Below are 18,154 nucleotides of genomic sequence, written 5' to 3' on the forward strand. Positions count from 1 at the left end.
TTTGCTATCTGGGAAGGCTTTCCACTAGATTTTGGAGCATGGCTGTGGGGATTTGCTCATTCAACCACAAGAGCATTGACAAGGTCAGGCACTGATGTCGGGTACAGCCAGTGTTGCAGTTCATCTCAAAGATGTTCAATGGGTTAAGGTCAGGGCTCTGTGCAAGTGACTTGAATTCCTCCACTCCAACCTTGGCATTTTTAATGTCTTTATGAACCTTACTTTGTGAAAGGAAATTGTCATGCTACAGCATACAAATACACCCTATACAATTGTGTGCTTCCAACTTTGTGGCTACAGATTGTGGAACACCTCTGGTCACATGTCCACGTACGTTTGTCCATATAGTGTAGCTTGTGATAGTAATACTGCATAGCAATAATACAGATAACAAACTCAAATTACTCACAGTGAAGGCCTCATGACTGCTTGGGCTTTGTGTGTTTGTAAGCCCACATACATACATACAGCTGCATTTTGTAAGGCAGTTCAGTTGTTCTTCAGTTGTCATTTTAATTATAACCTTTCATGGTTGGTTCCCATGGCCATCGGGGCATGCTATTCACTCTATAATTTTACATTGACTATGGCAGGGCAGGGAAACGGTGGGGATACTATTCCAGCTTTCCCCTCTCCAAGGTAAAGAAGAGAACATGAGAGCACTTTCAGCAGGTCTGCAACAACTTTACAACACAACTGTGATTTTGTCATGGGTACTGAATGCATCACCAGTATCAGAAGCATCAAAGAATTAGTGTAGACTTAAGTAACATAGATCTCATTTTGACCCAGGAGTGACAGGAGGCTGAGCTTTTTGTTTCAAATTATAGACAGTTGAACTAATCTTTGGGGAAGGCACATTCTCAGAAAAAGTATTTTTAGTGCTTTGCTGATAGTATGTACTATTGCTTGTAATGGAATTCTCATATGACCCTGATCAGTAGCTGGAAGATTGTTCAACAGTTGTATTTCAGTGGTTAAAGTTCTGTCCTAGTGACTAGAATGTTGTGAGTTCAAATCTTACAACTACTAGATTGCTGCTAGAGCAAGATTTTTAGCCCTTAACTAGGATTGGATTTTGCCTCACTTATATACTCATATATCATTTTGAATAAATCTGTCTGCACAGTGAATAAAAAAGGTGATGTTTATGTTTAAGAGAGCTGATCTGGGCAGCTACTGGGTAACATATTTAATGATTTGTGTATAAATGGCTTTGGTCAATTGATTCATTAAATATATTAAATCCAAAGTCATTTTTTTCTCTTTCACATCATAGTTCATGAATAAACTAATGTGATTAGCTCTATTTATGTTAATATGGAATAAAAGCAGTCATTTAACTATGTATCCAGTCTGTGACAAATGGTCCTGAAAATAACAGTGTGAGTGGAATGAAAAATGTCCTCTTATTTATAGGGAGGAGTGAGATATTGCAGACTATCATAACTTTGGATTATTTGGATGGTTACTTTTTAAGGATTCAACAGAGCATTTTTTAAAATTTGTTTGTGTTGTTTCATAGGTTGGAGTAATACTTCATTACTCGTCTTTGTCCACTATGCTATGGCTGGGCTTCACAGCTCGGAACATCTACAAACAGGTGATCAAGAAACCCCCCAAGCCTCAGGATGGAGATGTGCTTCCTCACCCACCCAGATCACCCATGCTGAGGTTAGACACACACATACACATTCATCGAGTCTCTGTCTCTCTTCATTATTCTCTGTGTTCAACTCTTTTGTGCAGTTTTATGTGATTATGTTCAGACTGATATTGGTGCATGTTCAATGAATGAAGCTCTGCTTTGAAGATTAAAAAGCACAATTGGATTTTGATTGAAATTCATTCAGAATCAAGCTGGTTCAGCTGCACTGAAAAGCAATAGACTTGTTTGTCCCTTTAATGTTATGTACCAGGGATGTTGTTTTTAACCTTCTCATTGACCTGCTATTGATGTTATGCTAATATGCTACAAGGAATTTCTGTTGGGCTTGCATAGAGATAGATTTTTTGCTTGCATATTGGCCACCCAGGGAGATAATGTGCAGAATTAGAGACTGCGGTGTTCATTACAAGCATTATAGATACAAATATGAATACCAACAATATTCGGTGTCTAGTTCCCCATCAAGCTATATTAAACACAGTATTTATTATATTATAAATATACAGTATACAGTACAAATGTAATAGTAGTAGTGCAAATATATTTTATGCCATGACATCAGGATGATGTAGTGCAGTGGAATAGTGCAGTATTAGCAGCCTGGCATGGGAACATAGTCAGTTCAGTATAGTGGATCAAGCAGCATTGCCACTGAGTTTATATCTACATGTATGTGTGTGGGGGAACAGGTGTTCGGTCCAGCTGTGTGCTGAAATAGTGTTTTGAATTGATAGGTGAGTGTGAAGGTTAACCTAAGACATAATACTTACTTCTATTACATGAATTCTTAGGAAGTTAAAATGCAGTCTTTTTGTCATGGTTAATGTGGTAGCATCATTATCATCATTTCAATCAACTTTGTTTCTCCAGTCTTGTCAGTTTGAAAGATTTTGAAGTTTTTGCCCTTGTCTACTTCCGTCTAAGTACAAGGATCATTTTAAAACGCAAGCAGCTGGCAGTTAATAAAAAATCCTGCATATGAAAGGGCTTGGATGTTAGAAGTGAAATTTTGCTGAGGGTTACCTGGTGACCTTTCAAGCTCCTGCTGAGGATATTAGGAATATGAGAATAATTGCGGTATTTTGTGCTTTACTCTTTGACTTTCACAAGGGTGTTGTAACCAATTTAACTGAATACCAATCACACTTCAATCTATGTCTAAGAATAGGCATAACTGAAGTAATTTTTGGTCCCTACCTGTTTATTTGTATTGGTAATTACTGAAAAAGCAATCACTAGTTCTACATATTCAGCAAAAACCTATATTCACTGACTTCCTTCATGTCAGCATCTGCAGCTGGCTCAGCAAATTGACATGTTTATCTATGTTAATGTTCCCCAGCGAGAAAGAGAGTGTGTGTGTGCGTGCGTGTGTGCGTGCGTGCGTGCGTGTGTTCATCGCCTGAGCAAAAACAAACATGTATATTTATGTGGGCATACAAAGAGATTTCTGTACACTGAAATTTTGAAAACAGTGGTTTTATAGAAATATGCAAAGGATTTGATAAATATGCAAGGGAAAAAATATGTTGTTTGTATAGCAAATGAGAAACTTATGCTAGGGTACCTTCAGAAAGGGAAACGTATGAATTTTGGGTTAATGTCCTGGACAATTTTCATTCTCCTGGGCAGTTATTGGTCTCTAGGGTCCCCTTGGTCTTTATATACTCAGAACCTCTAAAATGATCCCTGCTTTTATTTAGACAAACTGTTGGAGCCATTGGATTCTTAATTTCAATATCTGATTATAGCATGGTTTATTCAGTGTATTAGAGAATATTCTAAAGTGCAGCCACATTTCTAGCTTTCTCATAACTAACTAACTCAATTAATATGATATATTAATTCTATGACTTCATGAACTTATATTCCTGGTCCTTTTGTTCCAGCTTGTCTAAGCACTTCCCTTGCCAGAAATTCCACAGCCTTCCGACAGCCCACAGTTGGTCATAGTTAAAGATTTATGTTTATTGCTCATGCTAATTAGTTATCATAATCACCTGTTCCAAGTTTCTAGATTTTTTGTATTTAAACACCTGTTTCAGACTTGTTCTTTGCAAAACCCTGTTTCTTTTAGAGCTACAGGATGAGCCATACGTTTGGTTTGTGCTTGATATCTTCTGTTTTGACTCCTGCTTTGCTTCTCTGGTGTTTGATAATGGATTACCATGTTGCTGTCATTGGACTTTGGAACTGTTTTTCCCGATGAATATTGAATTTGTTATTTATTTATTTATTTCAATAAAAATCCTTCAGATTTCCATCCTAGTGTGTAGTGTCCTATTAAAAGGATCCAACAGAGTTCACCTCTCTTTAGGCAGTCAACCCACAGTTTTCCCTAATGAGTCGGCTCATTTGGTAGCCTACTTTGTCTTTGCTGATGGGAAATGGTCTTTGCTATTTGGCAAACGGCAGGTTCTAACCTCACAGACTGACGACTGGACACTAACTTGTTTTTAACCATTTTTAAACTAACATGTTTTTAACCATACAAATAATAAAGAGGAATGACTGACCCTACAAAAGGAGATCAAATTGACAGCAATATTCAACGTGGAATTTCATACCCTGATGGCAGCAATCTGGTTGAACAATCAAACACTACTCTTTTCAAGCATGGACTCAACCCCACTCTGCAATCTGGGCTGAGGTGTAAAGACTCAATGGGTCCAGAGCAAAGCTAGGCATGTTATCCTCAAAGGACCAGAGTGACAGTAGGCTTTTCCTTCCAACTAAGTAGAAATGCACCCAATTCTACTTGTACAATCATTTGGTGTCAGTATTGAAACAGTGGTATCAGGTGTGCTTGTACTAATGCTGGATCATTGTGGATAGATTGCACCAGTCTAAAGGAAATAATTCAGCTTGGCATTGGAATGGACATTCTCCTGTGGACTATGAGAAAACCAAGCCTAGCTGTCGCTTCTGTGGCTCAACCAAAGAAGAAATATAACCCAAGTTCACCTTTAGAATCAATAGAATTAGATTGTCTGCATCACTGATAATCTGTAGTAACTGGATTTGAGCTCAACCTTCCTCAAACATCTGGGAACATAAACCACACCACATAACTCATCACTGTCACGTGGGTCAGTTCCATCACTGAGGGTACGGAAATCCTTCAGTTTGGATGTGGTTTCAGGATTACCGTGACCAATCTAATTTAAACACATTTTCTTGGGAAAAACAGTTAGAGAGCCACAATGTTGAAAGGACCTATAAACTATAATTTCCCCTATATGTTAAAATTAAGGAGTGTGTCAGTGTACCAGAAAGATAGTATTGTAAGACAAAGAGATTAGAAATAATTGTATATCATTATAATGTTGTACTATGATGGTATGGATGATGTCAGAAACATATTCCAGTGCACACCTCCCTTCAAATATACTACAAGATTTTAAAACACACAAAGTTGCACAATATATCAGGTATAACAGCTTTGTTGGGATTTCTATATTATTGCTGGCCACTTTACTGGACACAGATATAGTATTTTAGTTGTCCACTTTTTAGGTGTACAGGTAGAGATTATCTCTCTTGTTTCATGCACAATTTATGTAAATCATTTTCAATCTCTTTATTAAATATGCATTTCTGTCCACAGGACTACTGTTCTCTTGATATTTTTGGCTTGTGGATTATTTTCAACTCAGTGCCACTGAGGTACTCAAAAATCCCAGCAGCACTTCACCATCTAATATACTAGATTTATTTGTATTGTGGTTAGGAGTGCTTATATTATGATATGCTGGGGGAAAAAAAACATGATATTGGTGTCTACTGTTATACTACTATGAGTTCTTCATGCTGTCAAAGTTCTATTCATGATCTTGCAGAAGCCTGTAGTAAAAAGGCAATACCATGATATTATTACCATAATATCTGCTACCTCTACCTCTCCACCACCCTAGAGTAGCCCAGAGAAGCATGTTATTTTAATAAGGTGGACAAGTACAGTACCTAAAATGTAATATAGATACATGAGAACATTGAATGGAACAAAAGATTTCACTCAAGCAGAGGAAATTATGAGTAATAGATGATTTGTATGGGTTAAAAAATACCCCATCTTTCTTCCAGGATTTAATCAGGGTTTTCTTGACTACCTTGACAACTTGTGAAAGGTTACAGTATATTGATGATATACTGGTTGATTCCTCTGAATACTCCTTAACAGGCTTATCTCCTTTGTGCATCTATTTATGAAAGCCTTCTTCCTGTGATATTGGATATAGGCAATTGTGCAATGCCTATTTTTCATTAAGCTAGACACCTATTTCTGTTGTTGACAGATGGCCATATGTTCTGTTCTATATTTCTTACCACAAAATACCTAGAAAACTAAATGTTAGATGCTTCATCCAACATCTATGATTCCCCACAATCCAAGGAAAATCCTGTAGCTGTTCTACCCTCTCTGTGCATTGGGCTCCCATTGCATTGGGCATTAACCTAATTCAACATGCTCTCTAAACAGATCCTACACCAACATAGTGTATGCCTAGCAAGACATAGTGTATGTACCAGTTTTGCATGCCCACACTTTCTTCAGTGAAAACACCTTGACCCCGGTTGTGGCTATTCTGGCATATGCCAAAACACAAGTTATGATGGTAACTGATCTCATTCTTTTCTGTCTGTACCCAATCTAAGTCACACAATCAGTTTCTTGTGACACCAAACCATTGAGGTTTTGGTCTCAGACTGCAATATACTTTATTACTGATCTTTCAATCCCTATGTGGCAGCGGAATCTCAAAGGACTCCCAATAGCTCTAGAGACTGTGAAACTTTTAATGCACCATATGTTTCACAACATTGGTATCCCAGAGGAAATGGGACACGGTCTCACTGTAAACTTGTCATGTCTGAATAGGCTTTTTCACTATAATGTGAATGTTTACTTATCTTCTGGACACTTCTGGATACCACCCTCGATTTAATGGACAAACGGAACATTTGAACTGGAGAAATGGGACATTCTCGTGAAGTGCAAATTAACATGATTGGTATAAATTCCTCCCCTCAGTTACACACAAAATTTGCAATTAAACTTCATCAGACCTAGCCTTTGAACCACATGCTATAGGATATTAACATGTCTTGTTTCCATGCCCCAGTGAGTCACTGGATATTCCAGTAATTGATGACACAGACTTGTGGCTTAACAAAGTTATCCTGTGCCACAATACCAGCTAGGTTGTGTTGTCTGGTTATCTAGATGTGACATTTTACATCCCTAATAAAAAAAAAAAAAGTTTCATTCAACCATAAAAAATCATAAGGCAAATAAACCATATCTCTTCCTATTAATAATTTCCTCTTGTTGCTTCTTTAATACAGAGCGAATTCCACAACTCACATTTTCCTGCTCAAGCATGTGATTCAGATTTCAGTCAACCAAGAAGGTCAGCAACCCAATTGACCTTTGTGGACTTTGTGGCCTCACATAGTTAGTCAATGATCTTAGGGGGTCCCAGCCCCAGAAACATTATATTATTTGGTCATAGTTCCATTTTTAAGTTTATTTATTGCACTAATGTTTTTTTAACGTGTTTTCTTACAATTCTATTTAACACTAACTGAGCATAATAAATCAATTACATTTTCATTTAAGATTATGGGTATGATAATGTGTAGCGATATACATATGGACACATTGATGTTTACATGAGCCCAAACAAATTTTTTTTTTTTTTGTATGTACCGTTAGTGTCTAAGTTTCACCTCACAAGTATCATAATACATGCCTGGGTGTGTGTGTGTATGTGTGTATGTGTGTGTGTGTACAGTGGCGCATCTAAAAGCAGATAATATTCTGACCGTGGTGCTGGGCTGATCCTTTGTGATTGACTCTAATGCGAGCTGTCACAAGACCCAGCCACTGAGGCCCAGCAGCTGGAGACAAATCAATTTCCTTCACCTCTATTGCACTTGTACACATACACACACACACACACACACACACACACACACACACACACACACACACACTACATACACACACCACAAACACACCACTCAGAAACCACTCACACACATACTCTTAAATGGAAACCCTTTGACAGAGTAGCTTATTGGCCAGCCCACAATATCAGCCTTATCAGAGCACCCTATTCCAATGTCATAGTCTTCCTCCAGTGCACTGTTCTTTATGTAACTGTAATCTGTGGTAAGAATTTTAGCATCCGCATGGCACTTCAGAAAGTCATCATTTTGGAGGTAAAACATCATGGTTTTTAGGTTTTACTCATTATAATCTACTTATTGTTTATTGTTTGTTTACCTTTTAGAGACTCTATTCAGCATGCTTCAAACAACAGAGGATCCTTTTACCCTTGTCATCAGATTAGGGATGTAACTGTATATGAATATATAATATGAGTTAAACAGATAAGTTGTTCTAAATAGATACAAATACAGATATGATTAAGAGGCACACTTATCACATGGGACACAACAAAATTGTCAAACTAGTGGAATGTTTAACATAAATTGAGACCAATTATGAACAAGTGATGTAGCTGAGTTTGAGCCAGAATTCACAGGCCATGCTGAGAGTGCTGGCAATTCAACCTCTAGGTTTTTCCCCTAATGTTTTCCTGTGTGACCTGGAGCGTAGTGATATTGCTCAGATTTAAGAAAAATAAATAAGTTCTAGTTTAGGCTATACCAACTTTGGGTTTAAATCCAAAAACAGGTACAGAGACTGATATTAAACAGTTTAAACAGTTACAGATACAGAGAGTGTCATTGTGTTACACCCCTACAACAGATGTATGTTAATCAGAGACTAGCCTGAAGCATACTTTCTCCTAATCGAGTGTCTCTGTAGTACATGACAGTATGTTTTTGTGTGTGTGTGTATGTGTGTGTGCCATATATTACTGAAATTATATCTATTAATATCAGTTAATTGTTGTGCTTGATCTTTAAATCTGACTGCTACCATTGTAGCAGAATTCACACAATTCACTTTAAATCTTTTTGTCCCCTTTTAAATACAGTAAAATATGACTGAAAATAAATGCCTGTAAAATTGAGGACCAAGGGAAGAACCTTACAAATAATTTTTTCATGTTAGCATACACACACAAATTCAGCCATAAAAGTATGTGAGTGATGAGTGTTCATGATGAGGTAAAAGCCTCTGAAGAAAAAGCCTCTGTCAAGTATGACATGACTGCTAATGAGAACCCCTCAAGTACTCACCTTAATTGAATTTCACAAGCTTTAGAGAGAGCGAGATGGAGAGACAGAGAGAGAGAGAGAGACAGACAGACAGACAGAAAGACTGAGACTGTGTGTCAGAAAGAGAGAGTGTCAGAGAGTGAGAAAATGAGTTGGCGAAGCATGAAAGGGCTTCTACACACACACAAAAAAAAAACGATTGAGGAAAACATTTTGGACCATTTAATGTAGACTAATGTTGTGATAAGAAGTTGTACCCATTCATATTTAATCTCCTAATAAAAATATGTGAATGGAAGTTGAATACAAATCCCTGAAAAGTATTCTTCAAGTCTTATTTGTCACATACAGGGAGCTATACGCTGTATATTCACTGTAGCTAAATGCTTAACAATGACTTCAAGATCTGTGCTTACACACAGAAAGTCATGCAAGGTATAGTCTGTTGTATGATCTCTAATTCGCTTTCACTGCACTGCTATTTGTTTCAGCTATTGCTTTATTGCTGCCTGGTATGTCAATCTGCAGAATATCATCTCATCCTGTGACACATGACTCTGCATTTGTGTCTCTGCAGGTTTTATTTAATCGGCGGAGGAATTCCCTTCATTATCTGTGGCATCACAGCTGCCATCAACATAGAAAATTATGGCAGCGGAGAACAAACTCTGTAGTAAGTAAATTATTTCTTTGGGGGTGACATTCGAAACAGTGTAGTGCATATTAGTGCATAAGAATTTTTTTCTTAGAAAGGTCTCTGGTGCAGCCAATACTATAATATATTTTGCTCTATAAATATCTTGAGTTGCTGTGTTCCTCTTCACTCTGCCTAAAAAAATGCAATTACTGATGTGCTTTGGAGGTTTTTTATGCTATATGTGATGTAGCATAGTGGCTAGTTGTACTACTTTTGTATTGCAGCTGCTGGATGGCATGGGAGCCTAGTCTCGGAGCTTTCTATGGACCTGTGGCATTCATCGTTTTGGTGACATGTGTCTACTTCCTGTGCACCTTCATCCATTTGCGTAAACACCCAGAGAGGAAATATGAGCTAAAGGTGCTGTCTGAGGAGCAGCAGAGACTCTCTGCTGCTGACGTGCCCCACTGCCACCATCAAGGTGAACCTGGCATGCCAGGAGGTGATGGGACCCGCTGTCATGCCGGCTGTCCGGGCCTGATCAACCCATCTTTACTCGCCAACGAGCACTCATTCAAGGCCCAGCTAAGGAGCGCTGCATTTACATTGTTTTTGTTCTTAGCCACATGGACATTTGGGGCTCTGGCTGTGTCTCAGGCTCATTTCCTGGACATGATATTCAGCTGTCTGTATGGAGCATTCTCGGTCACTCTGGGTCTTTTTGTGCTGATTCACCACTGCGCTAAGCGTGACGATGTCTGGCATTGCTGGTGCGCCTGTTGCCCTGGTCACCAAGCTAATAACTGCCAAGGGCATGGGCACACCCATGGGCGCCCTAAGGTAAACATTAATGGGGATGTACACAGGCATGGGCATGGGCACGATCACTGCCACTTGGACTCGCCCTGCACAGGAAAATCTGTCCTTAGCCACACACACTCACATGGCCTATGTAAGCTCAGTAACCTGCAGGCGCAGAACCACGTAACCTGCTTGACCCCTGTGAGCCCTGTGACCCCTTGTTGCTCCGCTCTCCACACAGAGAAGCTGCTGGAAGAGAGGCCCATTCACCTGCACAGCTGCCTGAAACCAGGCAGGACTAAAGGAATGCAGCGGGCATCGCCAGTTGGAGAGAGAGAGCTGGCTTTCCATCTTCCAGCCAGTGTAGATGCAGGCAGTGGACACAGCTCACCCACTGACAGCCTGCACAGCACCTGCCAACGCCAGGGTCACATCTGCCATCTGGCCCAAGAGGAGCACCAGGGGTGGCACCATGCATGCTCTCACCATGACACTCCAATGTGCCATACTGCACTTTGCCACCGGCACACCTGCTGTACCAAGGCAGAGATCCTGCCTTCGCCCCTGTGCCACACTGAGAGCAGGGAACCGGGAACCCTGCTCTGCAGCTGTGGGAAGATGGCCGAGGATGAGCTTGCAGTGCCGTGTCATGGCCATGTAGAGATACACCCTCGCAGACAGTCCTTCCCACAGTGTGTCCCAAACCAGAACGGGCTTCTCAAAGGAAGTGGACATGAGGGACATCTGTACCCATCTGACAGCACAGGGAATATACGCACTGGACCCTGGAAGAATGAAACTACTGTGTAGTTCAAGGGCTCGATGCGCATTCTGAGTTAACCACCTTCTCTAGGATATAAAAAAACGAAGCAGACGTTCTAAAGATTCATATCTGTTTTGGTTTTAATTGGATCTAAATCATTCCTTTCAGGGTTGTTTTCTTTTATTGTTTATTGTATAAAAACATCACTCCAGAATGGCTACACAGACCTGACTTGTCGGGAAAAAGGAAACATTATTTGACACTTGCTGCCAGATTGGGGTCATGCTCTATATCCGGATTTTACCTTTTACCACAAAGCTAATTTTATCACTACAGGATAACAAACATTATCTGAGTGTGACTTTGCGTGAGTGGGTTTTGTGTGTGCAAGTGCATTTGAATGTACTTTGTGTATGTCCTTCTGCAAATGAAATCAATTCAGTGTTTGGTGAAAATTCTTTCATAAGATACCGGATTATACTCTAATGAGATCTAAGTTATTAAATAAAATGTTATTGACAGTACCAAAACTGTACAACACAACTGAAGTGAAAAGAACTTCCATAAGTTCTTGGAATAAGTTCCAAGGGTCCAAGTACAACATGAATACATCACCAGCAATTTTAACTCATCTGTGTTTTCATGTCACTTTAACAATCATGCTTACTGTATACTGTGAACAACAGCTAAAACTTAGTACAATAGAAAACAAACAAACAAAAAAAATAGACCTAGTTCTGTCTGAGTTCTTTTTGGCCTCTATATTGTGTAGACTAAAAAAGAGAGAGAGAGAGACTCTGTTTTACTGCAGATCTGTAATGATTAATCTGTTTCTATGGTGAATTTCCTATCATTGAGGTGTGTGTACAACAATCCTCTCTAGGTGCTAGAAGACCAACTAACACAATTACATAATAACCATGGCCCATCAATCAGCTGGAGCAACCAAACTAACCACTGCTGAGAAATGAAACAGAAAAATTCATTTATGTACACTCACCATCCACTTTAGTAGGAACACCTGTACTAGCACATTTATGCAATTATCCAATCAGTCAATCATGTGGCAACAAAGTGATAAATAAAATTATTCAGATACAGGTCAAGAGCAGTTAAAGCTCACATCAAAGATCAGAATGTGATCTAAGTGACTTTGACTGTGGTTTGGTTTTTGGTTCCAGACAAACTAAGTTGAGTATTTAAGAAACTTGCTCATTTCCAGGGTTTTTCATGCACAACAGTCTATAGAGTTTACACATAATGGTGAGAGAAACAAAAAACATCCATTTAGTAGTAGTAGTAGTAGTTCTGGAGCTAGAAATGCCTCCAGAGGTCAGAGGACAATGGCCAGACTGATTCGAGCTGACAGGAAGGCTACAGTAACTCAAATAACCATAGTTGTGTCCCAAATGATGTACTATACACTATGCACTTACACTATGCTCTACATACATTACCATCTAGTGTGTGGATTTTAAAAGGGTAGTGTCGTCTCCAATGGAACACTTTTTTTTTTTTACTAACTGGATGTATAAGCTGTTTCCCAGTCGATGGCAATGATGTCAAACGCACGTAATGCGACGCTGTCAATATGACGTTGATGTCAGTGGTACCTTTTATGCCCAACATCACCTTTTTTCATTCTGAGCAAATTTGAGCCAGAGTCAGTGCCTGATAGCCCCTCCCCTCTTTTGCTACCTAAGCAAAGCTGCGACCGTCGAGTGCATAAAGTGTCCAACAGTCCACACATTGTTTTTCGGTTGAATAAGTGCATAGTCTGAGTAGTTCAAGTATACTTCTTCTTGTTGGAATTTTCAGTGTGAAGACACTACTCACACTATTTCTACTACAAAATGGCATAGAATAGTGTGTACATATGTGTTTTAGGATGCACCTCATCTTTATAGCTGTGGGGAACAGGAAAGCCTCTCAGAATGCTGGGCTTTTTCAAATTTTCAACTGTCCAGTTTCAGTGAGCCTGTACCCACTGTAACCTTGGATTTTTGATCTTGTATGGAAGGAATGGAATTTGATGTGGTCTTCTGCTATTGTAGTCGATCCACCTCAAGGTTCAACATGTTGTGCATTCTGAGATGCTTTCCTGCAGAGTGGTTATTTCAGTTACCATAGCTTTCCTGTCATGTGACCAGTCTGGCCATTCTCCTCTGATCTCTCTCATCAAAAAGGAGTTACTGCCTGTAGAACTGCCACTCACTGGATGTTTAATTTTTTTTGCACCATTCTGTGTAAACGCTAGAGACTGCGTGAAAATCCCAGCAATTTTTGAAATACTCATTCCAGCTGTAGCAACAACCATGCTGTGGTCACAGTCACTGAGATCACATTTTCCCCATATCCTGATATTTGCTTTGATCAATACCTGCAGCTCTCGACGTGTACATGCATGATTTTATGTATTGCGCTGCTACCACATGATTCGCAGATTAGATAATTACATGAATGAGCAGGTTTATAGGTGTTCCTAATAAAGTAGTCAGAGGATATATAACAAGCCGTTACAGTATTGATTAAGAACACTGATTATCTTTCTGCCCAGTTTTTAAATGCAACTTATTTTCTGGCCATTCTAGACTGCCATGCAGTATGTGGTGCTTAGTGTGCTCACACACTAAATTCGCTCAACATTTCTCATAAAAGTAAGATCTTTATTTCAATATCAGCACTTGATTTCAGGTCTGAACCCTTATTTCTTTACAGTATGAAAAAAGTTGGACTGGGTGATGACCTCCAGCAAAGCTTTGCCTCAGCCATTTCTTGTATTGCTGGCTGTCACTCTTGTACACTAATCACCAGTAGTTCAAAATTTGGATCTGTTCAACAAACATTAATAAGTATGCACTAAATAAGTCATTTTCAACAATCTGAGGTATCCTTTTTATTTTATCTATATTTTGGCTATTGCTCAGTATCTGAGTTTTGGTATGTTATTGATTAGGGATGTTTAAATGCATCTCTGTCACAGATGGTTTGTGAACTTGCAAATTCACTGTGATATGAGAGAGAAGGCTGTTGTGGTATGAATGATGAGTGACAATACTGTGTTTGTAAAGCTACTCCTAGCTGTTTTCCTCTCTGTTAAATTTAAGGTCAAACAAGTGTGAATACTTGTTTAACTCATTTTGCCTTTTTATATAGAAAATCCAACAAAAAGACAATCCAAGACAAATTTCACAATTTACCCAGATAGTTCAAAGGCAAAAATTGCTCACAGCAGGAGTCTAACTGCTCCTCTTGAGGAAGATGGGGTTTTAGACTCAGGAACTTATCAGCTATGTTCAAGGAAATGTTCAGTGTAAGCTACTTCATTCGATTTTGCACATCTTTGCATTTCGTTATGAAAAAGAAATGTCCTCTTGCTCAGACTATGTTTTATGAGCTACTACTTCCCTTCATCTTTTAACAGAAAAATGGTTCAACACATGACCAACTTGGTGTAATGTATGGGTCAGTCTTGTGCAATGCAAGTTGTTCACATCACCTTGATTGAAAAAGAGAAAATAGTTTTGCCCATCCTGTGGAAATCTGGATGCCAAATCTGTTGTCTCCTGTTTGTTCTACTACACCTTTGTATTTTCTCAGCTTCTAAATAAAACAGGATAAACAACACATTATAGCCGTTGCAATCATTAGTAACCTTCCTCCCATTCATTTCAGACTGCTTCTAAAATTAGTAGTGGAAAATTACTAGTAGTTGGACATCTGAATGGCATGTGTCATTTTCCCATCAATGTGTCAAAGTGGAAAAGAGGAAATCTGGCATAACTAAGCTGTCTTTACTCATATCCCGATTACTGTGATGAGCTTTGCTCTTCAGAGACTAGCTGCCCTGCTGTCTATGCGAGTCTGTGTTGAACTATCTGTACCATATTGGAGCACATTACTAAGACTGCTGGAGGTGTATGTATGTTCACAAGCATGTGTGTATTTAGGATTCTGTGTGTGTGCGTGTGTGTGTGTGTGTGTGTGTGTGTGTGTGTGTGTGTTTCAGAATATGCCAGTGATACTGTAAGCAAAGCCAACAACCCCATCACCTTTTTTTCTACATTCCCCATGTACTTCAATAAATGTATTTTTTCACCACTGAATACATGTAGCCGATTTGCTTTGTGTGGCAAGGATATGTATATGGAGATGTCTTTAGTCAGTCCATGAGGTTTAACACATTATAGCATTAGAGATTTAGCATGAAATGCAATGAAATGCCAAAAGAATAGATTTAATTTAATAATTGTGCATTCAGATTCCAATACCTGCCAAGAACCAAACATTCCCATACCAAAAAAATGAGTGCAACCATTTCTGTGAAAGGAAGCACACTGATAACCCTAACTCTCATAGACAGACTACATATCATTACTTTGTGTTTCTGAAGTAGTGAGCTGTGTAATTAGTTCATACTTAATTAAACTACCTAAACAGCCTAACTACTCAGAATATGCAAGTTGAAACTGTCATGTAAACTAAAAATTCTGGAACACAAAGAAAAGGAACAGACAGTAAAGATATAATAGGTGACATAGTGTATGAAGGATGGATCACCACCCAAATTATATCTGCTCCACAATTTGTGCACCACAACATATGGGCTACTGTCAGTAGTCACCTACACAGTTCATTGGTAAGGTAGGTATACTTTATAAAGTGGCCCATGATTGTAGCTATAAGGTAGGTGTACCTCAAATCTAGCATCAGTATATACTATATACTCTATAAAAACCTCTATGGTATTTAAGTAACATTGTTCCAAAGAAACTGTTCAGACGATGATAAGAACTGGGTCTGGAAATTTGCCTGAAAATATTGTGCTGATGGTTAATGGTCACAGTGGTGTGATTGTGTGTATGCGTAGATGTACAGTGCCCTGCACTAATATTGGCACCATTGGTAAATATGAGCAAAAAAGGCTGTAAAAAATTGTCTTTATTGTGTAACCTTTTGATATTATGTTTTAAAAAATCACAAAAATACTCTGCTCTCAAACAGTCTAAAACAATTGCAAACACAACACAGGTTTATCAACAAAAAAAAATTACAAAAATATTTTGTTAAATATAGGTGTGCAACAATTATTGGCACCCCTATGAATTCATGTGAGAAAAATATATTTGAAGTATATTTACATTGATATTTTTTTAGTACACCTGGGTGACTGGAACAGGAAATTTTTCAAAAATAAGAAAATAGCAAAAGCATCGACAATGCCCATTTCCACCATCAGGGCAATAATTAAGAAGTTCCAGTCAACTGGAAATTTTATGAATCAACCTGGAATTGGACGTGTGTCTATGTTGTCTCAACGCACTGTGGATGGTTCAAGTGGCCAAAAACTCTACAAGGTTCAAAGCTAGAGAATTGCAGAAGTTAGTTGCGTCTTGGGGTCAGAAAGTCTCCAAAACTACAATCCGAAATCGGCTACATCACCACAAGTTGTTTGGAAGGGTTTCAAGAAAAAAGCCTCTACTCTCATCCAAAAACAACCTCAAGCATCTTCAGTTTGCCAGACACTACTGGAACTTCAAATGGGATCAGGTTCTATGGTCAGATGAAACCAAAATAGAGCTTTTTGGCAATAAACACCAGAGGTGATTTTGGCACACACAGAAAGCTTAAAATAGGCCAAGGTTGGATCTTCTAGCAGAAGATCCAAGAAACTTACATCAAACTCAACACAAAAAAGCTTTACTGACCACAAAATTAAGGTCCTGCCATGGCCATCCCATTCCCATACTTGAAACCCAAAGAAAACCTGTGGGGTGAACTGAAGAGGAGAGTCCACCAGCGTGGACCTTGAAATTTGAAGGATCTGGAGAGATTCTGTATGGAGGAATTGTCTTAGATCCATGTATTCTCCATTCCATCTGGGGCTGCATGAGTGCTGCCAGCACTGGGGAGCTACAGTTCATTGAGGGAACCATGAATGCCAACATGTATTGTGACATACTGAAGCAGAGCATGATCAGTATGTAGTATTCCAGCATGATAACGACCCCAAACACACCTCCAAGACGACCACTGCCTTGCTAAAGAAGCTGAGGGTGAAGGTGATGGACTGGCCAAGCATGTCTCCAGACCTAAACCCTATTGAGCATCTGTGGGGCATCCTCAAATGGAAGGTGGAGGAGCACAAGGTCTCTAACATCCACCAGCTCCGTGATGTCGTCATGGAGGAGTGGAAGAGGACTCCAGTGGCAACCTGTGAATCTCTGGTGAACTCCATGCCCAAGAGGATTAAGGCAGTGCTGGAAAATAATGGTGGACACACAAAATATTGACACTTTGGGCCCAATTTGGACATTTTCACTTAGGGGTGTACTCACTTTTGTTGCCAGCGGTTTAGACATTAATGGCTGTGTGTTGAGTTATTTTGAGGGGACAGCAAATTTACACTGTTACACAAGCTGTACACTCACTACTTTACATTGTAGCAAATTGTCATTTCTTCAGTGTTGTTACATGAAAAGATATAATCAAATATTTACAAAAATGTGAGGGGTGTACTCACTTTTGTGACATACTGTATATATGTTTTCGATAAACGTGTTTTGTTTGAAATTGTTTGATATCTATGAGAGCAGAGTATTTTTGTGAATTTTTAAACAAAATATCAAAAGGTTAAACAATAAAGACAATCACAGCCTTCTTTGCTCATATTTTCCAAGCGTGCCAATATTAGTGCAGGGCACTGTAAGCTACCTGAGATCCAAGTAAAAATTCATCTTCATGTCGTGTTCATGCAGGATTTCATTTTTTTTTTTTTGCCTTTTATCACAGTTCACCCCATATGCTCATTACACAGGGTATAACATAATGCCATTATAGAATAATACACTCTACACTCACTGAACACTTTAATAGGAACACCTGTACAATTACTCATTCATGCAATTATCTAATTAAGCCAATCATGAGACATCAGTGCAATGCATAAAATCATGCAGATATGGGCCAGCAGCTTCGGGTAATGTTCACATCAACAATCAGAATAGGGAAAAATGTGATCTCAGTGATTTTGACTGTTGGTTTGATTGTTGGTAACAGATGGTCTAGTATGATTATTTCAATAACCGCT

The 18,154-nt window shown here is 38.9% G+C and overlaps 1 protein-coding gene across 3 annotated transcripts in view; it reads left to right on the forward strand.

Annotated features, from left to right (window-relative positions):
* LOC108263736 (adhesion G protein-coupled receptor A1) overlaps positions 1–15,730 on the forward strand; it is a 249,881-nt gene extending 234,151 nt beyond the window's left edge. The window contains exons 17-19 of one of the 3 annotated variants that reach the window (XM_017464813.3): positions 1,526–1,674; positions 9,441–9,536; positions 9,785–15,713. In XM_017464813.3, the coding sequence (XP_017320302.2) occupies positions 1,526–1,674; positions 9,441–9,536; positions 9,785–11,111 (1,572 nt within the window). In that variant the 3' untranslated portion in view covers positions 11,112–15,713. Of the gene's footprint in view, positions 1–1,525; positions 1,675–9,440; positions 9,537–9,784 lie in introns of all 3 variants that reach the window. The other 2 variants (XM_047154070.2, XM_053679792.1) reach the window with 2 other exon arrangements.
* Positions 15,731–18,154: the final 2,424 nt, after the last annotated feature.

The sequence above is a fragment of the Ictalurus punctatus genome, chromosome 3, assembly GCF_001660625.3.
Source record: "Ictalurus punctatus breed USDA103 chromosome 3, Coco_2.0, whole genome shotgun sequence".
Classification (NCBI taxonomy): domain Eukaryota; kingdom Metazoa; phylum Chordata; class Actinopteri; order Siluriformes; family Ictaluridae; genus Ictalurus; species Ictalurus punctatus.